The sequence below is a fragment of the Papio anubis genome, chromosome 10, assembly GCF_008728515.1.
Source record: "Papio anubis isolate 15944 chromosome 10, Panubis1.0, whole genome shotgun sequence".
Taxonomy (NCBI): domain Eukaryota; kingdom Metazoa; phylum Chordata; class Mammalia; order Primates; family Cercopithecidae; genus Papio; species Papio anubis.
Genome location: NC_044985.1, coordinates 66,555,834 through 66,580,697, shown reverse-complemented (window position 1 = coordinate 66,580,697; position 24,864 = coordinate 66,555,834). Strand labels below are relative to the sequence as shown.

At 39.5% G+C, this 24,864-nt stretch overlaps 1 protein-coding gene across 1 annotated transcript in view; it reads left to right on the top strand.

Moving 5' to 3' along the window:
* The first annotated feature begins 13,170 nt into the window (after positions 1 to 13,170).
* Positions 13,171 to 24,864, top strand: part of FRZB (frizzled related protein) — a 31,585-nt gene continuing 19,891 nt past the window's right edge. The window contains exons 1-3 of the mRNA XM_017946699.2: positions 13,171 to 13,294; positions 14,037 to 14,793; positions 22,268 to 22,315. Coding sequence (XP_017802188.2) covers positions 14,316 to 14,793; positions 22,268 to 22,315 — 526 coding nt within the window. The 5' untranslated portion in view covers positions 13,171 to 13,294; positions 14,037 to 14,315. The remainder of the gene's footprint in view (positions 13,295 to 14,036; positions 14,794 to 22,267; positions 22,316 to 24,864) is intronic.

Here is a 24,864-nt window from a genome sequence, read left to right as displayed (position 1 = left end):
TAGTGGTTTTACAGTTACTTGTAGTTAAAAATTGTTTATACCTAGAAGAGGAAAATGTAATTTTCTGCAAAATGCGTGTTCATGGGTAATGTGAGATGAGAAATACAAATAAAATGAAAATATGGACCTATAACTTGGTGAAATGAAACATCAAATTTGTCACCTGCAGGACAAATAGTTATTTTAAATATACACATTTGGGCTCTTACTAAATGAAAAATGACGAAATAAATATATGCCAACCTTGACATACGTTGGTGAGAGGTAAGCAGTTTTTCAAAAGCAGTTTATAGGCACTATCAAAAATGCCCAATTAATCGTATTCCACCTGCCAGTTCTTTTAAAGCCCTGTCTCCCAACCTCCCTCCTTCCACATTAGGTTTATGGCCTTTCTGAAGAAAACTGATGTACATGGCCTCGCTCGCAGGGTGGTGTCGTCTAAACCCTTTGAAGAGAAAAGTATTCTGTCATTCTACATAACTTAATTTTTGAAAAATCAAGTTCAGGAATTTACCAACTTCTGCACTAGAACATTCTTCAAATCTGGTGTAAATCTTCTCCACTATAACATAAACAACGTCGTAACTTAGTTTTCCCTCAGTTAAGATATAGGACTGACCTGTTTATAGTTCTTTCCATCTTGTAAAGTAAACTTATTAGAGTTTAAGTTTTATGATGGCCCAGACCCTGCTTTGTTTATTGAGTTATCTCAGCAACCTAAAATTGTCTGGTAATTAGAAGGTGAGCAATAAACGTTCAATGAATGAATTGGGTGAATTATCTTTTTCAGAATAACAATATTATTTTAAACCTTCCTCAGAGATTATATTCCACTTCCTTCCCCAAAGAGGCTTCATAGTTTCTTCTGTATCCTGTCCAGTTTGGTCCTACTAGACACAGTATTCTACACCTTAATAGCTGTATTTTCATTGTGTTAATCACCATGATTATCATCATCACAAACATTAAAATAAAACAGTATAAATGGACTCCAGTGGACATTCCACTCCAATGCCCTCTTGGGAGACCTTTGAATGTTTTCATTCAAAGCAGATTATATTTTACTTACAAATTAAATTTGTTCTAGTTTCAAATCTGGAATAAAGGAAATCTAAAAAAGAGATGTGATTTCTTACTCTTGCAAAATATTTAAAGAATTCAAATTGGTTTTGTTTGGCAATTACTAATGATTTGTCAACATCGGAACTTCTATCAAGAGAGATGAAGAATTTATAGAAATTGTGTACTGCAGGCCAGGCGCGGTGGCTCATGCCTGTAATCCCAGCACTTTGGGAAGTGGAGAGAGTGGATCACTTGAGGTCAGGATTTTGAGATCAGCCTGGCCAACATGGTGAAAACCCATCTCTCCTAAAAATACAAAATCAGCTAGACGTGGTGGCATGCACCTGTAATCCCAGTTACTCGGGAGGCTAGGGCAGGAGAATCACTTGAACCTGGGAGGTGGAGGTTGCAGTGAGCCAAGATTGTACCACTGCATTGCAGCCTGGGCGACAAAGTGAGACTCCATCTCAAAAAAAGAAAAAGAGGAAAGGAAGGAAGAAAGGAAGGAAGGAAGGAAGGAAGCAAGGAAGAAGGGAGGGAGGAAGGAAGGAAGGAAGGGAGGAAGGAAGGAAGGAAGGAAGGAAAGAAGGAAGGAAGGAAAGAAATTGTGTATGGCCTTCAAAGTGCAAAAGAAATGCAAATCAAAAACACAATTAAATCCCACTTTATACCCACTAGGATGGCTATAATAAAAAAGACTATCTAAATGTTGTATCTTTAAGTGTTGACAAGGATGTGGAGAAGTTGGAACTTTTATAAGTTGCTAGTAGGACTACAAAATGGCACAGTCACTTTGAAAAAATCTGTGTAGCCTTAACTTATCTTCATGTGGGTGTTATTTTCAAAGCTTTGCCAGGTTCTATCTTTATCAGGCCAAGAGAAAGGATGGCTGATATTCTGTCCCCATCTCTCTTTCCACCTCAGAGAGAATAATTGAGTGATGTCACTCCAGGTAACATTCTTTCCTGATACTCTCTCTGAGAATCTCTCCCATTATGCTGCCTTTTACATGACATGTTACTGTAGGGGAAGGGGGAAGTTTCTCAGAAGGCCTATGTGCAAAGTCCTATCAAATTCTAAGCCTCATCAAGTCAATTAAAGAATTGTTGAGACTCTCACTTTTTCTTACTATCTTTATTCTGTCAAACTCAACATTGTAATAATCAGACTGACAGCCAAGATTGAGGATCAAAACAAATATTTATTATAAATTATAGTCATGGATATAATTTTCTAGAGAGCCTTGGAAACTATCTCTTACGAAGGAAATAAGTAAAAGCAGATTTTTATTTAAAGATAGAAGATATAATCCTCCCCTAGATGTATTCCATAACATCATAATGTAGTAATTAAGCAGTTGGACCAGATGTTTTTCCTTTAGGCTCAAGAAATTATTTATTGTTCCATTCAGTTAATAATATTGTATTGATCTCATATCAGTCATATGTTCAAGGTAGAATTTGGAAACTACAACCTTCCTGTCTTTCCTTTCCTGAGAGATTGCTCAAGGGTGACAGGCTTTGCAAGACACATTTACTAAGATCAAACCAATCTTATTGTTAAGGTCTCTACGAAATATCTTCAGATTGAATTAAGATATCTAGGGAATTAATGGAATGAAATCAAAAGTCCAAAAATATGTTCAACTGATTTTTTTTTTTTTTGAGACAGGGTCCCTCTCTGTCACCCAGGCTGGAGTGCAGTGGCATGATATTGGCTCATTGCAACCTGCACCTCCTGGGCTCAAGCAATCCTCCAACCTCAGACCCCTAAGTGTCTGGGACCTCAGGCATGCATCACCATGCCTGGCTTATTTCTATGTAATTTTTGTAGAGACAGGGTTTCACCATGTTGCCTAGGCTGGTCTTGAACTCCTGGACTCAATTGATCGGCCTGCTTCAGCCTCCCAAAGTGCATGGATTACAGGTGTGAGGCACCATTCCTGGCTTGTAAACTGATTTTTGACAAGGGGGCCAAGACAATGAAATGAGGGAAACAAACAATATTTGAACAAGTAATTGCTGAGACAACTAGATAGTAGCATGTAAAAGAATGAAGTGCAACCACTTCCTTACATCATGCATAAAAACTCACCCAAAATGGATTATAGACCTAAAGATAAGAGATGAAACTATTAAAAATTCTTAGAAGAAAACAAAGGAGCCAATCTTTGTGACCTTGGCTTCTTAGATATGACACTAAAAGTACAAGAGACAAAATAAAAAAAGATAAATTGAACTTCATCAATATTAAAAACTTTTGTGCTTCAAAAGATACCATTAATAAAATGAAAAGACAATCTATAAAATGATAAAATATATTTTCTAATCACATATCTAATAAGGGACTTGTATGTGGAATATATAAAGAACTCTTAAAACTCAAAAACAAGACAAGTAACTCAATTAAAAAGTGGCAAATGTTTTAACAGTAACACAGACCAAAAAGAAAAAAAAAAGTGGCAAAGAATTTGAATAGCGATTTCCCCAAGGAAGTTGTACAAATAGCCAATGAGCATTTGAAAAGATATTCAGCATCATCAGTCATTAAGAAACTGCAAATCAAAAGCACAATGAAATGCCACTTTACACCCACTAGGATGACTATAATAAAAAAGACTATATAAATGTTGTGTCTGTAAGTGTTGACAAGGATGTGGAGAAATTGGAACTTTTATATTTGCTAGTAGGACTACAAAATGGCACAGTCACCTTGAAAACAGTTTGAGAGTTCCTAAAAATGTTAAAATAGAGTCACCATGTGATCCAGCAATTTCACTCCTAGGTATATACCCAAGAGAAATGAAAGTGTGTATGAATGCAAAAACTTGTACACAAGTGTTCATGCCAGCATTATTCATAATAGCCATAAAGGTAAAAACAATACAAATGTGTATCAACTGATAAATGGATAAGCAAAATGAGACATATCCATTCAGTAGAATCTATTCAGCAGTAGAAAGAAATTAAGTTCTGATACACGCTACAACATAGATCAACCTAAAAGCACTATGTAAAGTGAAAGAAGCTATTTACAAAGACAACAAATTGTATGAGTCTCTTTATATAAATAGGCATATATATGTCCAGAAAGGCAAGTCCATAGAGATAGATTAATGGCTGTCTAGGGCTGGAGGTATGGGGGAGAAATTGGAGTGACTGCTAATGGGTATGAAGTTTCATTTTGGGGGGTGATAAAAATGTTCTGAAATTGTTTGTGGTGTTGATTACACAACTATGTGAATAAAAAAAGAACCACTGAATCACATACTTTAAAAGGGTAAACTTTATGGAAATCAAATTGTGTCTCAATGCAGCTGTTATAAAAAAAGATATCTGAGGGATTGGCAGCAATTTAGTAGGTGAGGCATTTAAACTAAAACATGCCAGACTTTTTCTAGTGGGCACTGGGTTAAGACTGAAGGAGTAAATTTCCATGCAGAGGGAATGCAGTGCTGTGATGGGAAGCACAGAATCTGCAGCCAGATTGTCTGGATTTTAATCCTGACATGACCTCTTATTAAGTCATGGGATCTTGGGAAAATTATTCTGTGACCTAGTGTCCTCATTCACAAAGTGGGAATAATAATAATGGTACTATGTTTTAGAGTTGTGGTGATTAAATATAAGCTTTAACAGGGCCTGGTACATAAAAAATCATAGTAAATGCTATTAGGTTGGGGCAAAAGTAGTTGCGGGTTTTTTTTTTTTTTTCTCATTACTTTTACTGCAATTACTTTTGCACCAACCTAAATATGTAAGTATTTGCTATTATTATACAGGCTACCAAATTCAAAGCATAACCTTCTGGAGCTGACTAAATTTCAACTCTGTTTCCAAATGAGTGAGTAATCACATGAAAAACGGAGCCAAAATTTTAATAAGGAAAAATGGATTTCTAAGGAGTAGATTTGAAAGAGATAATAAAATACAGAGGAATAATAAAATATTTGTATTTGTCCTCTCATACAGCTACATTTTAAGAATAGTATCTTGTATCTGTGAAATGTGATTAAATATACCCCAAGAAAAAGGCAAGCAGTCTGCATTCACCTTTTGGGACTTATAATTAGGAAATTCTCTAGCTACTAAATTAACTATTGAGTTACTAAGGTTGTTAGCATTGCGTGAATCCCACTCTTCTGGCCTGAGTTACATTACAATAGTTCAGTTCCTTGTGATGGAAGAATGGACAGAAATATTGAATGAGTATTAGCCAGAGGTAGAGTTATTACCCAGTGATGGGAAGAGTGAGATAGATAGCTGAGAGCCACCTTGAGGATCAGGGCCTCAATTAGAAAAGATCTTGGAGGAAAAATTTCACAGGATGGTTCATGTTCTTGGGTTAGCAAGAGGAGCAGCAGGTCAGGATTCCCAGGTGGGGCCAATTTGTTGACTGGTGATACAGTGGTACTAAACCTATTCCCAGGGAAGGTTCTGTGAGCACTAGGAGGATCCATCTTAAGATGTAGGTCCTTTACATTGGCAAATTTATTTTGAAATATCTCGCTTTACCCCTAAAAAACTTTCAATAGGCACTTCTGACATTCTGATTAGCATTTGTTCTTCAAAACTGAGGACAAAAGTTTCGATTTGAAAAAGTGCATTGGATGTAATGCTTTATGTGGTTACCAAGTTGGCAGGTTAGTTTTCTCATTATTTGTATATCAATGAAAGAGACTGATTCGCCTTCCATATTAAACATAAGGTGTATGACTCACATTTAACAAATCAGAGATGAATGAGGATTAACCTGGTTATTGCTTTTTTTTTTTAGATGAAGGCTTGGTCTGTTGCCCCAGCTGGAGTGCAGCGGTGCAATCTCAGCTCACTGCAACCTCTCCCTCCTGGGTTCAAGTGATTCTCCTGCCTCAGTCTCCCAAGAAGCTGGGATAACAGGTGCATGCCATCACGCCCAGCTAATTTTTGTATTTTTATGGAGACGGGGCTTCACCATGTTGGCCAGGCTGGTCGTGAACTCCTGATCTCAAGTAATCCGCCTGCCTTGGTCTCCCAAAGTGTTGGGATTACTGGCGTGAGCCACTGTGCCCAGCCCTTTTGAGTATTCTGTTGGATTTATAGTCTTGTTAGGGATCATTTTAAGGCCAGTTTCTAATTTGGCCTTGGTCACAATGAATTATTTAGGTGTCTACATTATAACTGAAGCATAAAACTCATGTTGGAATGACCTGTATGCTACTTGGTTGCTCCTCTGTTACCATAAGGAGAAATGAGCAATAAAATAAAGCTTTAAAAGCTATGATAATACAAAAGATGTGGCAAAACATGTAGGTCTATTCTAGAGTAAGATGGTAGAAAGGGTGTTTTAGAAATTATCTGCAATTATATTTTGTTAAAGGGAGCTTAGAAAGAAATTCAGAATCATCTGGGTTTCAACTGACATGGGGAGAGCCTACAGTGTGGGCTCTTGGATGTGCCCCACACTTACCCTTCCAGACCCTGAAAACCTTTTGGACTGCTTGGAAAGTCTAGATTATTTTAAGGTATTACATAAACTGAAACCATTATGTTAATTATCAGATATATTTCTATAGTCATTTTCTGTTTCCAGGTATATAAGAAAAACACACTACCAATAGAGAAGGAGAAAGGTGTAAGTAGATCAAACTAGCAAACACTCTTAACTGTTTTAGTCCGTTCTCACATGCTATGAAAAAATACCCAAAGCTGGGTAATTTTTATTTTCTTTTTCTTTTTGTTTTATATGAACTTCATTTTTCAGTAAACATTAAATAAAATGTAAGTTTTTTTTATTATACTTTAAATTCTGGGATACATGTGCAGAATGTGCAGGTTTGTTACGTAGGTATACATGTGTCATAGTGGTTTGCTGCACCCATCAACCCGTCATCTACATTAGGTATTTCTCCAATGCTATCCCTCCCCTAGCCTTCCACCTCCCTCAAAAGGCCCCAGTGTATGATATTCCCCTCCGTGTCCATGTGTTCCCATTGTTCAACTCCCACTTATGAGTGAGAACATGCGGTATTTGGTTTTCTGATCCTGTGTTAGTTTGCTGAGAATAATGGTTTCCAGCTTTATCTACGTTCCTGCAAAGGACATGAAGTCATACTTTTTTATGGCTGCATAGTATTCCACGGCGTATATGTGCCACATTTTCTTTATCCAGTCTATCATTGATGGGCGTTTGTGTTGGTTCCAAGTCTTTGCTATTGTAAATAGTGCCTCAATAAACATATGTGTGCTTGTGTCTTCATAGTAGAATGATTTATAATCCTTTGGGTATATACCCAGTAATGGGACTGCTGTGTCACATGGTATTTCTGGTTCTAGATCCTTGAGGAATTGCCACACTGTCTTCAACAATGGTTGAACTAATTTACACTCCCACCAACAGTGTAAAAGCATTCCTATTTCTCCACATCCTCTCCAGCATCTGTTGTTTCCTGACTTTTTAATAATCGCCATTCTAACTGGCATGAGATGGTACCTCATGGTGGTTTTGATTTGCATTTCTCTAATGACCAGTGATGATGAACTTTTCTTCATATGTTTTTTGGCCACATAAATGTCTTCTTTTGAGATGTGTCTGTTCATATTCTTCACCCACTTTTTGATGGAGTTGTTTTTTTCTTGTAAATTTGTTTAAGTTCCTTGTAGATTTGCATATTAGCCCTTTGTCAGATGGATAGATTGCAAAAATTTTCTCCCATTCTGTAGGTTGCTTGTTCACTCTGATAATAGTTTCTTTGGCTGTGCATTTTGGCTTCTGTTGCCATTGCTTTTGGTGTTTTAGTCATGAAGTCTTTGCCCATGCCTATGTCCTGGATGGTACTGCCTAGGTTTTCTTCTAGGGTTTTTATGAGTTTAGGTCTTAGGTTTAACTCTTTAATATATCTTGAGTTAATTTTTGTATAAGGTGTAAGGAAGGGGTCCAGTTCTAGTTTTCTGCATATGGCTAGCCAGTTTTCCCAACACCATTTATTAAATAGGGAATCCTTTACGCATTCCTTGTTTTTGTCAGGTTTGTCAAAGATCAGATGGTTGTAGATGTGTGGCATTATTTCTGAGGCCTGTGTTCTGTTCCATTGGTCTATATCTCTGTTTTGGTACCAGTACCATGTTGTTTTGGTTACCGGAGCCTTATAGTGTAGTTTGAAGTGAGGTAGCCTCATGCCTCCAGCTTTGTTCTTTTTCCTTAGGATTGTCTTAGCTATATGGGCTCTCTTTTGGTTCCATATGAAATTTAGAGTAGTTTTTCTAATTCTGTGAAGAAAGTCAATGGTAGCTTGATGGGGATAGCATTGAATCTATAAATAACTTTGGGCAGTATGGCTATTTTCACGATATTGATTCTTCCTATTCATAAGCATGGAATGTTTTTCCATTTGTTTGTGTCCTCTCTTGCTTCCTTGAGCAGTGGTTTGTAGTTCTCCTTGAAGAGGTCCTTCACATCCCTTATAAGTTGAATTCCTAGGTATTTTATTCTCTCGGTAGCAATTGTGAATGGGAGTTCACTCATGATTTGGCTCTCTGTCTATTATTGGTGTATAGGAATGTTTGTGATTTTGGCACATTAATTTTGTATCCTGAGATTTTGTTGACATTGCTTATAGCTTAAGGAGATTTGGGGCTGAAACAATGGGGTTTTCTAAATATACAATCATGTCATCTGCAAACAGGGACAATTTGACTTCCTCTCTGCCCTTGACACGTACGGGTTATGAAGATTACAATTCATGGTGAGATTTACTGGGGACAGAGGGGACACAGCCAAACCATATGAGTTGCTGTGTCACGCCAGAACCCTACTGACTTCGGTAAGAATGGTGCCATGTTCAAGAAGCTGAAGAAGGGACCCAGAGGCAGCAAACGAGACATGGAGTTTATTGAGGGAACTTGCATACAGGGTAGTCCAGTGGCAGTGGGCTGGACAGGAGAACCACTACCATTTGTAGAAAGCACGCTGTTTATATAGAATTTTCACTTGGCACCCTCTCCTTAGGAACCCCTACCTGACAACCTTCATTTAACCCGAAACAAACAGCCTCAATCCCCGGTATGGCCTGCGTTCCATGGGATGGGCTGGGGGTTCATAGGTTCCTCATAAATAATGAATTAATCTCTGGATTGGTCACTTTTGAATTCCTTAGCTCACAACTCCGAACACACCTTGTTTTAGACCACACCTTGTCATTCTCAGGGCATGCTTAAGTTATTGCTGCTGGTAGGTACGTCTGCCATACGTGCCATTAACTTCATGATTTTGGGTAAGTGATTTTATCTCGAGTCTTCTCTTCAAATTAAGGTATGGTGGGGAGGGCTACGAGGTTGCAGAGGTGAAAGAGGTGCGTGGATTAGATTGCTGAGATTCATTCCACCACTAAGATATTAAGGTTCCTTCTGCAACTTCTTTGAAGCTGGATCTATCATTCTTCTTCTGCAATGGGGGTGGAGTGATGCTGTGACCCTTAGGACAGTACATGAAGGCCAGAGGGCCAGTTGATTGTAAGGCCAAGTCTCACTGGGGCTATTATTATGACCTTTGAGTGGTAGAGGTATCTAGACAAACTTTAGAGAGTCATTTAGCTATTAGGCTGCTTTATTAACATTTTGTTTCCAATTTTCCTATGAGAAAAGATAAAAAGAGATCAAATCATGAAATCTTTATAGCATGAAAAGCATTTACTCGGGGTAAATCAAAGCTTACTATCTAGTTCAAAAGAGTGATTTTAAAGTGTTGTTCCTGGACAGCAGTATTAGGATCACCTGATAACTTATTTGAAATGCAAATTCTTACCTTATCAGAAATTCTGGATGAAGCCCAGCAACCTATGTTTTCAGAAGCCTTCCAGGGGATTCTGCTGCATGATTCAGTTTGAGAATCATTGCCCTAAGGTTGCTGCATCGAACAGCTGGGAAGATTTTATTGGTTTGCGTGGAGATGGGAAAGGGTAAGATCTTCTTCCTAAGACAGAACTCAAGGAATTACTAGGTCTGCAGAATACTTCAGGTACAGGCTATGAGCAACGAGGTCTCCCCATCTGAAATCCAAAGCTTCTCATTGGGTTTGACATCTTGACATCTTTCTATTCTTTTTTTTTTTTTTTTTTTTGAGATGGGGTCTCTGTCACCCAGACTGGAGTACAGTGGCTTGATCTCTGCTCCCTAAAACCTCCACCTCTCGGGTTCAAGCAATTCTCCTGCCTCAGCCTCCTGAGTAGCTGGGATTACAGGCGCGCGCCACCATGCCCGGCTAATTTTTTTTTTTTTTAGTAGAGACGGGGTTTCAGCATGTTTTTGGTCAGGCTGGTCTTGAACTCCTGACCTCGTGATACACCTGTGTTGGCCTCCCAAAGTGCTGGGATTACAGGCGTGAGCCAGCGCACCCGGCCAACATCTTTCTATTCTTAAGAAGATAGAGCCAATATCTGACAGTTGGTGTGGTCAGGGTGCAGGCTGAGACCCAGGCTCACAGAGATCCCTGGTTTTTCCCTTTCCCTGGCTCTTTTCTGCATATGAAGCAGATAATTTGAATTGTTAAAAGAGCCTGGATTCAAATCTCACTCTGCCAGGCCCTTATCTATCTGTGATAACTTTGGGAAACTTCATCTTATGGAGCCTTATTTTCTTCATCTTTGGAACTAATACCTTGTGCAGTTTATGTGCTTAAAAAGTGGTTTATGTACCTCACATAAAATACTCGCAAGTACTCAATGAACACTAATTCCTTGCTCCTTGATACCCTGATAGTATAGAATGGGCCTGGCCACAGCCATTCTGACTCGCTGGTGTTCAACTGTACCAGTCGTTAACTATTTTACACATTAGCTCTGCTTGTGAAAATGTAAGAATATTTTCTTTTGTATTTTTTGCAAACACATTTTCTTATAGCAAAAATGTGGGTAGACTTATTAACACAAACCTAGGGTAGGTTTACAGTTTATTCAAACAGATGAAAAAATAATGTGAATATTTAAATTACTGACAAAAAAAGACATTGCAAAATTGGGGCAGGGAGGGGGAAATTGGCCAACTTTGAATTTTGGTAATATGGCCGTATCAAAGTAATATACTCTAGCATGATGTTTTTCTTGACATTGCCACAGGAACACCAACCTGTCAGGAAGTTAAACCAAATGCCAGTGATCATGGTATCATCACTCATCCTGAGAAGCTTGACTGGCCATCACTGGGTCTGGGCGCACTTCCTAAGCAGTGGTTGAGCCTAGAATTAACCCACAGTCCCAACTAGGTGCTAGGGGGCGCTATGCTGCAGCTCTCAGACAGCCAGGTGTCCTCACCTGGATATGCCTTGTGTGGAGCCCATAAAAAAGAATGAAATAATGTATTTTGCAGCAGTTTGGATGGAGCTGGAGGCCATTATACTAGGTGATGTAACTCAGGAATGGAAAACGAAATACTGTATGTTCTCACTTATAAATGAGAACAAAGCTATGGGTACACGAAGGCATACCTTTGAGTGGTATAATAGACTTTGGAGACTCACAAGTGGAGAGCTTATGAGTCTACTAGGGAGACTGAGGCAGGAGAATCTCTTGAAGCCGGGAGGTGGAGGTTGCAGTGAGCCAATATAGCGCCACTGCGCTCCAGCCTGGGCAACAAGAGCAAAACTCCTTCTCAAAAAAAAAAAAAAAAAAAAAAAAAAAAGAATAATTTGTAAAAACAAACACTGTTCAAGGATAACTAACCAGAAAAATGAACACAACTAGACAAAGTACTCAAAAGGGCTTCCTCAAGACAGTGACATTTATTTTGGGCTTTTTAAAAAACAAATTTGGATTAAAGTTGTAAGGAGACCTATTAGACGAAGAGGATAGTTGACTTTTGTGCAGGGGAAGGGAAACAGACTTTGTTTCAAATAGTTGCAGAACCTTTCAAACTATTGGCACCTTTCTTCTTACACTGTAAGACTTTTAAGATGAACAGAAAAATGTATTTAGCAAACAATTTACTACATCTACTCCTGATGTTTTTTCTTCTAATTTAAGAAAATCTCAGCTCTATTTTTATGACACAGAATAGCCCCCAAATGTTCTAATGTTGACTGTCTTCTAAAGTTGTTTTTCCTCTAAATTTTACTTGGTAAATCATTTTAAATTCGTTTGTACAATTTTTGAATTTGTTCTCTTACATGACACTAGATAATTGCAGACCAGGCAAAGTTTGTATACTAACTGACTCCCTGTCTACCATCTGGTGTTTCCCGCCCCCGCCACCATAAGTGGAACAAACTTCCTTCCAAAAAAATTTACTGCAGTCACAAACTGCTGTTTATGGTCATTTTAGAGATAAAATTCCATAACTCAAGTTAGCGTTGACATTTTATAGGTGCTGTCAGGTCACTCTAGGGAATGGAAACGAGCATCTCACTACGTGCTCTGAAGTGAGGACATATTTTCTCTGCTTGTTATGGACGGTGAGAGATGGCTAAATTAAAGCAGAGAAATATTTCAGTGATGCAGAGCAAAGGTGACTTCCTGTTTTGCTTCAGGTTTTGTTTCCTTCTCCTCTCAATGAAGGCTGTGTTTTCTGACATTCGGCAATCCTTTTGCTCAGTGATTTCCCATTGAGAGGGCATAGTGTGAAGGCCTCTGCAGGTCATTCCATTTACAATATAAGCTGAAAGGGGAGGGTGGGGCGGAGGTGGGGGAAGGGGGGCTCATTAGTGGAAGGAGCAGACCAGGAGGGGATCTGTTTTCCATTTTCTCCTCCAGATTGAACTCATCTGGATGGAAAGGGTTTGATTGTTGTTATAATCATCATTATTACCTGCGTGATGTCGTTTTCCTATACTTTTTTTTTTTAAGTGTCGGGCAAAATTGTTGCTGAGAAGAGTTATTAACAGATAATATCTGCCATATTATTCGTGAGCAAAATCAGAAGAAAAAAAAAGTCCAAGTGCATTAGAGCTGTTAGTTTCCGTATTAATGCTTAAGGAGCAAAACTCAGAAGTTCTAATTCCACTGGGGGAAACAAATAGAAGAAAAAAAACCCCTGTTCCTTGCTTCTGGTGGCCTATTTGTAATCATGCGCAGCATTTCTTTCCTTCTTTCTTTTTTGAAAGGCAATCCTCCCCCCGCCCCCCCACCTCCTCCCCCGCAGTTATTGAAAATGGAGAGCTCTGTAGTCACTAGCTCTGGGTTGATAAGGCTCCACCGCTGCTCGCAGGGGTCTGTCTTTTCCGCTACTTGGACAAAGTGACATTGCTTAAGCCTTTCGGCCACCAGGTATGACTCTCTGCAGAGACAGTGATTGCAAGGAAAAGCTGCAGTTTGCTTAAGGGAAATACCTCCAGGAAGGAGGGTCTCGGGTGGGATCCCAAGTGGGGAACTAGGGGGACTTTTTCGTAGGGAGTTGGGGTGGGCTCTTGAGTGAGGGGCTAGGGGCTCGTCTCTGGGGTCAAAGACAGGTTCCCTCGTGTGAGGGCGCGGATCGACTGGGCGCTGTCTTGGGGTCTCGCACTCTCACAGCTTCGCACGGCTTCGCGCCCCACCGCCTGCGACCCCCAGGCCTTCTCTCCCCCGGGCGCCCACTCCTTTCTTGGGAAGAGCAGCCGGTGCTGGAGGGCAGAGACTGCCCCAGGGGCGGAGCTCCCTCTCGGGCCGGAGGTAGGAAAGTGCAGAGCTGCCGGGGCCGAGGCACAGACCTCCAGGCGAGGCTCCTCCCGAGCGTCCCTCTTGCCAGCCAGGGTCGCAGTCGCAGCGGCGGCCGCAGCTCTTAGCCCACAGGATTTGCAAACTCTTACTGCACCCTTCTCTCCCATTAGGAGCTTTTCCTCCCTCTTTCTCCCCAACCCCTCTGTCCTCCTCACTTTGGGGAATTTAATGCTTTCTTTAGCATCTTTTTGTGTGCTTGATCTAGGGGACGTGACACCCCAGAGTTCCAACTATCTCTCAGCTGAATTCTACTTTTGTTTTTATGTCTTCCTCGCCTCCTCTCGTGTCCCTCTTATCTGACTGATCTGCGAAGTCTGATGCTTCTGCCAGAGGGAGAGGAATAAATAGATGCTGCTGCCTCCGAAGGCTTAGAAGTTGGGAAAGAGCAGCCTGGGCGGCAGGGGCGGCGGCTGGAGCTCGGTAAAGCTCGTGGGACCTCATTGGGGGAATTTGATCCAAGGAAGCGGTGATTGCCGGGGGAGGAGAAACTCCCAGATCCTTGTGTCCACTTGCAGCGGGGGAGGCGGAGACGGCGGAGCGGGCCTCTCGGCGTCCACTGCGCGGCTGCACCCTGCCCCATCCTGCCGGGATCATGGTCTGCGGCAGCCCGGGAGGGATGCTGCTGCTGAGGGCCGGGCTGCTTGCCCTGGCTGCTCTCTGCCTACTCCGGGTGCCCGGGGCTCGGGCTGCAGCCTGTGAGCCCGTCCGCATCCCCCTGTGCAAGTCCTTGCCCTGGAACATGACCAAGATGCCCAACCACCTGCACCACAGCACTCAGGCCAACGCCATCCTGGCCATCGAGCAGTTCGAAGGTCTGCTGGGCACCCACTGCAGCCCCGATCTGCTCTTCTTCCTCTGTGCCATGTACGCGCCCATCTGCACCATTGACTTCCAGCACGAGCCCATCAAGCCCTGTAAGTCTGTGTGCGAGCGGGCCCGGCAGGGCTGCGAGCCCATCCTCATCAAGTACCGCCACACGTGGCCGGAGAGCCTGGCCTGCGAGGAGCTGCCGGTGTACGACCGGGGCGTGTGCATCTCTCCCGAGGCCATCGTTACTGCGGACGGAACTGGTGAGTTTTGACACGGCCCACCATTCCCTTACCCTACACCTCCTCACTTCTTGGAGTCCTTGTTACTAGCCTTTACTCTAATTTTTTTCTCTTCGGATCACTTATCTTAATCTCTCCCTTAACTGCTCCTCTATCAAACACCCTTCTTCTTTCTTCTTTCTTTTTACAAAAACAAAAAAAGCCCTCACCTTATCACCTTCCACACTGATGCATTCTTGCACTCTGTTCCAATAGGTGATCTTTTTAAAACAATCCATGCATTCCAAACCCATCACACTTATACTCCACAGGAATCCTTCACTTCAACTCTTTACATGTGGAAGTAGCCACATTTTGTAAAGTGATGCTCTTTTTCTTTTAAAATTTGTTTATAATCATTGGGTTTTCTTTGCTGATTCTCAGGCAATCTCAGTCATCAGGTTTCTGTATCTTTAGTGTCTTAGATGCTTGTTAAGATTGTATGGAGGAAACAGAAAACTGAAGCCCCATTTTCTTCTAATTAAAAATGCCAAGATAATTTCAATAACCTTACTCTAACCGACAGATGTTAGGGGTATGTGTTTGCTCAAGATTCAATTTGAGCAATTACCTTCACCTTAAATTTCCCCCTCCTTTCAATGAGATAAATTGTTCTTCCATTCCAGAATGAAACAACTGTGAAACATTGCTATGCACTGTTAATTAGCTCCTGTGCTTGCCATAGAGCTGGCAGACTGAAATTACTGGGCTCTTTTCACATGCCCACACGCCTTCAAGTCATTTTATAAGTGGCACACAGATGAAAGGAATTATATTTAAGGTGTGTTATCATACACTCACGTAATGTTATTTTAAATCTCACCCCTTATTCCACTCTCATATTTGGGAAAAAAATTGTCTTTAATACCTTATTTCATGCTCCTTTTCCATGTGTGCACCAACCACAGTCATTTCAGTCTTTCTCTACCATAAAACTTTATTGCAGCTCTAAATTTAATGGAGTCAATCACAAGTTGTTTTCTCACTAGTGTTTAGTCTAATTATGACATTTGTAACTTTAAGACTGCAACTAAACCTACTTCATTATGGTCCATTTAATTCTAACTCAGTATTACTTCTACCAACTAACCCAAACCTCAAATTTTTACCCTTCATATATTTTACAAAGAAGGCAATCTTTTTCACTAGCGGTCCTCTTTCATACCCTGCCCCAACAACTCTGTTCTTAGATGTGTTGACTTGGTTACTTGGTTGCCTCCATCTGTTTATTTCTTGGGCATCAACTTCCTTCCTCTTTCAACTTGCACAGTCTAAGCACATGTCCCCAGTCCATTTCCAGGTAGTAATTCTTAGTTATCAGGGTATTGATTTGGAAAAAGTACTTTCTGTGCACATTGACTCATTTAACAAAGTGAGAGAGAAGTAATTGTAAAAATAGCCAAAGGAAAAAAAGCAAACAGAAAAATTTCAAGAACTTTTTAAATGGTGACCTTGCTTAGTTTATCACTTTTTGAATATACCTATTGTCTTCTTGATTTTAATCAAGAACCAAAAGCTGGTTGTGTAAAATCATCACAGAAATGTATTCCTTATTAATCTTTGCTAAAAGAGCATGCTTGAGGCTTCGTACTCATTGAAGTCACAGACTGCAAAGTCTGTAAGTGCCCAGTGCAGTTGCCGCTCTGGTTTGCCAGGCACTTAGAATCAGTTAAATGCAAGTGCTCCTCTCAGGCCAAGGGCTAGGAATGAGGTGGCAGTGGTTCAGGCTGAAATGCATTCCTCCCCGTAAAGCACAAAACTTGCTCTTAAACCTCCCTTAGAGGTGGACCTAGAGTGAGTGAGGTTTGGCAAGGTTAATGGCTCTCAAAAAGCCATAGTCAATATGGATGGGAAGCAGTTTCATTAAGTGTCCCTGAGTTACCCATCATTGTGGAACAAACATAGAAACAGTTGCCTCACTGAAGCACTCAAATAGGACATGCATGGAAACAATTTGTCAGTTCATGGGACCTGATTTCTAAGCTTCTTTAAAATGCCAGAATATTTGCTTTACTGACAGCATCCTTGCTAGAAAAATAGGTGGTAGTTGGAATCATAGTTAGTGATGGCGTTCCTGCTCCTTTCCATAAGCTTCAGTGTGAACCAGAGGCTGTGGTGGCAAGGGGAGCTGAAAGGTGTGGGGAGGTGGGAATTGAGAATGAAGTGGGTAGATTGTAGCCTGAAGGGTCTCCTGGCTTCCAGGGCCAGCTTGTTGAAAATTACATTCCCTATGCTGGGTCAAACTGTCAGACACCTGGAATTACTTAGGAACTACCACATGTGGCCAGTGTAATTTACGATGCAATATCCAATATACTCTTTGATTCAGTGGGAAGTGATAGTTCACAAAGCAAGGTTTTTTTCTTGTTCATTTGGGTATAAACAGAATCCCTGTGTCTTTTGACTAGTATCTGTCCAACTAGATACAAAAATGAGGTCTCCCTGAATAAAATAGGACAATATTTCAAATTCTTTCTATGCCAAGAGGATTTTCAAATCCTACCCATTCATCTGTTCTCTCATAGTATATCATGACTGCACAAACAATAAAGCTTAGGACCTTTTCCAAAGCAGTCTTATTGAAATGGAGTAATGCTTGAAACTACTTTTTTCCTTTCAAAATACTAAGGGTAAACATAGTTTTGAAAAGAACGTGTTCCATCCTGGCCATTATTATTCATCTTACACATTTTATATTTGCTATAGTGTGACTACATGTACAACTGATTATCTGAAAACTCAGCTCAATTTAGTCATTCAGCAAGTTAGTGATGACATTCAGTCAAATCCTTAATATTGTATGGTGAGTAAAGAGGATAGGCTTGGAGTGGGGCAAACCAGGTGTTGAATGACTCTGCCCCCACATCAACTATTGTTTTAGGAAATTTATATGACCTCTGTAATTCAAAGTTTTCTTATCTGTAAAATCAGGACAAAACTATCTACATCCCAAGGGCATGGTAAAGATGAAATTAAAGCTGGTGCAGTGGCTCACTCCTGTAATCTCAGCACTTTGGGAGGCCAAGGCGTGTGGATCACTTGAGGTCAGGAGTAGAGACCAGCCTGGCCAACATGGTGAAACCCTGTCTCTACTGAAAATACAAAAATTAGCCTGGGATGGTGGTACACGCCTATAGTCCCAGCTACTGCAGGAAGCTGAGGCAGGAGACTCACTTGAACTCGGGAGGCGGAGGTTGCAGTGACCTGAGATGGCGCCACTGTACTCCAGATTGAGTGACAGAGCCAGACTCTGTTTCAAAGAAAAGAAAAGAAAAGAAATTAAACAGCATATAAAGCATTGCTTTAGTACCTAGTAAGCACTGAAAAAATTGCTGCTGCTGTTTTACTATTATCACTGTTAAAACAAATTGACTAACATTTTCTATTTTGTTTTTGAAATGGTTATGTTGGTAAATGCAGATGCAGCCTAGAACTTTTATTAGTTCATCTCTGGGGAAGAACAAAACAAAAAAGCTTTACACTGGGACCTAACTGGAAAAAACAAATCTTATTTCTTCTAAAAATATAAAGGTAGTATTTCATTTTACACAAATTGACCTAGACCTCAGGCTCAAGAGCAGATCCCTTTGGGAGCGACAGAAAAAAGAATGAGTCTGATGGATGAGTTAATTACAAATAATTTATCTCAGAAACCCAGGAATCAAGCAGTTAAGAAAATTTATGGTATGATATTTCACAGCTATTTCCACAACACCTACAGTTTGCCGTGCCAAGGGCTTCATAATCATTCCTCAGTCAGTGCTGGCTTCTGTGGCAGTGCTAACTTTTCTCCCCAGCTCTTGCTCAACGCGTTTCTGCAGGCCTTCTCTCTCCTGGCAGAGCCGTGCCAACTTTCATATGCAGGAGCTGCCATTTAATCATTTCTCCACTCCCAGAGAAACAGGCAGTCTTTTCTTTAGCCCTGGTCTACAAATATTTGAGGGGCCAAGTACCAAGAAGGAAGAATTATTTAGTGTGATATGAGGAGGAAAATGGAAAGGAGAAATGGAAATTTTAGATTAGAATGAAAGGGAAAACATGCTTCTCAGGATCCTTCATTGTGTAAAATTCTGAAAGGCACTCTGGATGGATTAGGGAAGGGTATCTCAGTGTTTTACTAATAGTGTTTAATTTATTTAGAGCAACCCCCATTATCAGGAGTAATCTTATGTCATCTCCAAATCTTATTTTAATAATTTACTTTTTATCTCATTCCCACTAAACCTTCAGATAGTTGTTGCTACAAACTGTGAAACTGATTAGGTTATATTTGGCTCTTCTGGTTCTACTTTGAGTCTAGAATGAGGAGACCAAGAGCTAACAGATAGACATAGTTTTGAATAATTAAGAATTGGCTACATCTCCTCAATTTAGGAAAAACCACACTTTTAGAGTTACAGGCCCTTAGTTGGAATTCTAGATTTGCCATTAATTTTGTACATTGAACTAGTCACTTGACATTGACATTGATTGAGGACTGTGAAGAACAAAAGAAATATTAACATGAAATTACTGATAAACGGTAAAGCACAATATAAATGTTTAACAACATCATTGGGGAGAGGACGTGTCATCCTGAGGACAGGAACCATTAGCATCACAATAAAAGCAACCAACACTTATGTTCTAGGTGCTGTCATGAGTGCATTTTGCACATTCACTTAATTCTCATGACCACATGGTAGGGGCTATTATTCCCATTTTGGAGAAAAGGAAACCAAGGCATGTAGAGAAGCGAAGTGACTGTCCGAGTTAGCAGAGCTAGTAAGAAAAAGAGAATTCAAAGCAGAGCCTGTTCTACACTACACTTCCTCCCTTAAGAAATGTAATTCCTAACTTTCTAGAGAATCTGTTATTCTTTGCCTAGCAGGTTGCAGTTAAAGGAACAAAGGTTTTCTCATTGTATTTTGAAGTCAGCTTATATATGGCTTAAGAGAATAAAAGGTGGTTTCTAGAAAATGGATTCAAAGAGATAAGAGATTCTGACTTCACTGCAATTTTGAGATAGTAGAGATTATACATTCCAGATTCTCATGTCCCTACTCTCTCTGTCTTAGCATGCCCCAGAGTGAACTCATCATTTCCCCATCGTCATACACTTGTTTCTTTCTAGCATTTTCTATATTGTTGAAAGGTACCACCATACTTCAGTAGTCCAGGCCTGGGAGGCAGTCTTTTTTTTTTTTTTTTTTTTTTTTTTGAGACAGAATCTCACTCTGTCACCCAGGCTCGAGTGCAGTGGCATGATCTTGGCTCACTGCAACCTCTGCCTCCCAGGTTCAAGCAATTCTCCTGCCTCAGCCTCCTGAATAGCTGGGACTCCAGGGGCATGCCACCACGCCCAGCTAATTTTTGTATTTCTGTTAGAGATGGGTTTTCGCCATGTTGACCAGGCTGGTCTCAAACTCCTGACCTCAGGTGATCTGCCCACCTTGGCCTCACAGTGCTGAGATTACAGGTGTAAACCACTGCACCTGGCTGTGGGAAGCAGTCTTGATTCTACCTTTTTCCTCATTCCCCTCACTCAATAGATATCACATGCTGTTGGGTCTACTCTGACTCAAATTCCCTTCCCTCCCTCTCTAATGCTACTTTCTTAGTTTGGACCTCACCATTTCTCACTGGGATTATGGCCATAGGATAATAATGGTCTCTCTTATCTCCAGTGTTTCCCCTCCATATTCCAATAGATATTTTTTCTGAAATGCAAATCTCTTGCTTAAAATCCTTGGGTGTCTTCCTTTGGCCTGCGTGATTTCACCCTTCTGACTCCTCTAGCTTGTTTCTCTCTGTTTAGACTGGTCTCGTTTCAGCCACGTTTGCAGGCATCTTACCCCAGTACATTTGCAGTGCTATTCTCTATCTGGAAAGCTCTCCCTACATTTCCTAACTCCTTAGGACTCCTCTGGAAACCTCTGTGACCTCCACTAGAAATCCTGGGGCATAAAACTTACTAATAATATCTATTTTCATTTAAGGTAATTTGTTGTTAGAATTCCTGAGTTTAACTTTCTGATAATATTTTTTTGATCAATTATTAGAAACTTTTTGTTTTCTGTCTTTCAGTTCTAACAATTGACTTCTAAGCATTTGTAAAAGTGTAGAAACATTTTCCTTTGAAGAATGAAAGATGTAAAACAGTCTCCTTGGCTTAGCTATTTTGAAGTGATTCCCTTTTACCAAGCAAAGTTTCATTTTTCACTCTTATTTCTACCTTTGAATAATAAACATTTCAAATGTGGGCCAACATAATTTCTTCCTTTATAAAGACATTATTTTTGTATGCATTTTATCATATGATTATTCAGAAATAGAAAAACCACTAGCACGTTACTGTAATACTTGGGTACATTTATCATGAATGAATGTTTGAATATAATGAAAGTATTAGTAATTAATAGTTTATGCCCAAGTTGAGGCAAATGTTTTAGAATTAGTGTTTGTTACCTGCTTATCTGTTTGTTTGCTGACTGCTATCTTTTCTTGGATGTTGCTTTTTAAATACTTGCAGATGATTACTAAACCTGGGAAAGTAATTCATTAATTGTAATTGTGGGAGTTATTGTCCTAAAATAGTATTAACCCCTTGTTTAATTTATTCCTGATAGGACTTATAAACAAAAAGGACAAAGGAAGAATACTATTTTCTCTGAGAATAAATAGAGGCATTAAACTAGTTTAGCATAAAGTGTTACTACAAATGTAAAACTCATAAAAGTACTGAATTGGAGTGTCGATAAAGATATATTGCTAGGTCCAGCATCTCTCAGCATGGAGCTCTGCTGATACACTAAGTATTATTCATTAGAGGCTGCTTTCTTAATTAGAACACAGAAAACCTTTATCATTACCATTTTCTGGGATTACGGCATCATAGAAAGAATCAATAGCAATTTCTAATTGTTGTCGCATCTATAAATTGCACTGGCTTGAATAGTCCCTAAATAGTAGTTTTCTTTTCGACTGAAGAACTATTTAGCCTGCAGTTAAATGACATGAGAATGATTTCTGAGTGTTCGTTTAGGAACTAAGGATTTAAATATATACCAGTTCAGTGTGATATGTCTATTTATTGAAGATGTGTTTGGTTCTTTTTGTCATCAAGTCATAAGTGTTGGATGAGTGCCTAATATTTGCATAGGTTTGATTGTGATAGGATGCTTATCATTTATAAATTTTGTGAAATTCAAATAAATTATTCTAAAATTTTATGCACAGTTGATGAGTATTCAGAAGAGTATTTCCTTATAACCACATGAAAAAATAGATCTCACCCATACCCAAAGCCCACAAACGATAAGAATGCCAACCTCATGACATTAATAAGAGTCTACTTCCTTCAGACAATTGGATTCTTACCCAAATCAAACTTGGGGCTGAGTTAGATTTTTATCTTTAGGAATTCTTGAAATAAAACAAATATGTTATGGTTCTTTGTCCTGTCACTTCCTTTCAGATTTTCCTATGGATTCTAGTAACGGAAACTGTAGAGGGGCAAGCAGTGGTGAGTATATCATTATCTTCCTGGTTTTCATTTGTGGTCAGATTAGTCATTGATATAATCTAGATACTCAAGTCATTCTTGGGGAAGCTTGTGCCCTATATTTTACAAGTAAACTTTTTGTAAATATACACTTTTTAAAATTTCCTTATTTATATTAATTTTATTTTTAAAATTAGCATGTAGTAAAATTGACCTTTTCTACTGTTTCATTTTCTGTTTGTGCCCTCTCCTTTTTATTGACATTCCCTTCTTTCTTTTGAATTGAGTCTCTCTCTCTCTCTTACACACACACACACACACACACACACGCATGTATGACAGATACATATATATCCTCATGAGATAATTTTGTATTTTTTCTTTCAACCCTTACTTATCTTTTAAACAACTTGAGAACAGTGGCCTACTGTATTTATATGGATGTTTTAATTTCTATTATTCTTCCTTCTTTTCCAACATTCCATGCTTCCTTCATTCTTTCTCTTCTGTTCTTCAGACAGAACTTTTGTCTGAAGAACTTTTCTTAAGTATTTTTTGTACTTGTTTTAAAGCAGTTCTGCTGGCAAGAACTTCTTTTTTCCTTTACCTGTAAATATCCTCATTTCACCTTCATTCCTAAAGGATATTTTCACTGCATACAGAATTCTAGGTTTACAGTACATTTAGCGCATAAAAAATATTCCACTTCCTTCTGTCTTCAATGTTTTTCATGGAAAATTGGCCATCTTGCAAATAATTATTTCCCTGTAAGTAATACATCAGTTTTCTTTGGTTGCATTTGATATTTTTTTCTGTGTCTTTAGTTTTTAGCACTTTAATTATTACATGTCTGAGCATTGATTCCTTGAGTTTACCCTATTTAGGGTTAACTGAGCTTCTTGAATCTATAAACTTATAATGTTAGCCAAATTTGAGAAGTGCTTAGGAATTATTTCTTCAAATACTTGCTTTTTACACAATAGTCTCTCCTATGATGATATGAATGTTAGATCTTCTGATATTGTTCCACAGACTCTAGAGGCTCTGTTAACTTTTTCTTCTAATCTTTTTTCTCTCTTGTTTAGGTTAGGTAATTTCTATTGGCCTAGCTACAAGTTCATTGACTCTTTCGTTGGTTATGTTCAATCTCCTACTGTCTGAAGCACATCCAGTTAGTTTTTTATTTGTTAGTAGCTTTTTCAAAGTTAAAAGTTCCATTTGATTCTTCATTATGCTTTGTATTTCTTTGGTAAGATTTTCTATCTTTCCATTTATTTCAAGGGTATTCGCCCTTAATTTGTCAGGGATTTTAATGATAGCTACTGTAAAGTCATCTGTGTCAACTAATTGTCTTGTCCCACTCAAGTCAACTTTTTTTTTCCCCCCTAATTCTTCATGTGTAGAATAATTTTGGATTGAATCCTGGACATTTTGAGTATCATGCAATAGAGCTTTGGGTCTTGTTTACTTAAAGTTATATGGAAAAATGTTGATTTTGTTGCTTTTTTCAATTTTAGCAACAGGTAACCTAGTTATGATTAGGCTGCAAATTCTGACTAGTCTTCTGTGGATTATGATTTCAATGTCAGTTCCATTTCCAAAGCCTTTGAAGTACCTTCCATATCTATCCCATGTGTACACCACTCAGTGGCCAGTATGAAGTCAGAGCAATACTTTATCCCACAGTGCAGTTTTTGAATTCTGTGATATACTGTTTTATGTCAGAGTCACACATGCCCAGGGGTGAGTTCAGTAGTTCATAAACAGCTTTACAAAATCCTTTCCCAGGCTCCTTTCTCTCTCTGATCTCCTTGGCACTTTTCAGTTCCTTGGAATTCCCCTGTTTTGGTCCTTTGGCTAGAAAGCTGGAGCTTTATCCCACTCTGTGATTTGCTTCTTGTGACTGCTCCTTCGTATGGGGCCAAGTGGTGGGAGGACAGAGAGAGAGAGAGAGAGAGAGAGAGAGAAAGAGAGAAAGTAATGGGGCTTTGCCCCAGTCTTTTGGAACTACAAGTCCTCCAATCAGATAGTAAGGTTCTCTCCTTCATCAGAGTTTTGGGCTCCTGAGGGTCTCCCTTGTTGCAATTGTTGCTGTTACCACAGTCCCAGGATGCCTTGAGGAATGGAATGCAAGAGGCCAATATGTTAGAGATCCTTTCCACTTCTTGAGCTAGAACTAGAGGGCTTCTCCTGGAGTGTACTCTGTCTGCACAATGCTCACCTCTAGGATACAGGCTGTGTTGACACCAGACTGGTGGATACTGGAGGGAAAAAATGATGAGCCCACTATTAGTTTTATGGTGTTATTTTCCCCCCAGTCTTCCTATTATGCTTGTATTTCCTTTTAGAGTTCTTATGTTGCTGCTTCATGCACTCTGTTCAGGTTTCAGATCTGCTTTCAGTGGGAGAAACAAGATGGAATCTACTTATTCCATCTTACCATAAAATAAACCATTAAAGTATAATGTGCATGCAGAAAAGTGCACAAATCATAAATGTGCATTTTCACAAAGTAAAATATCTCTGCAACCAAGATATATAACATTACCAGCACTCCAGAAGCCTCCAAG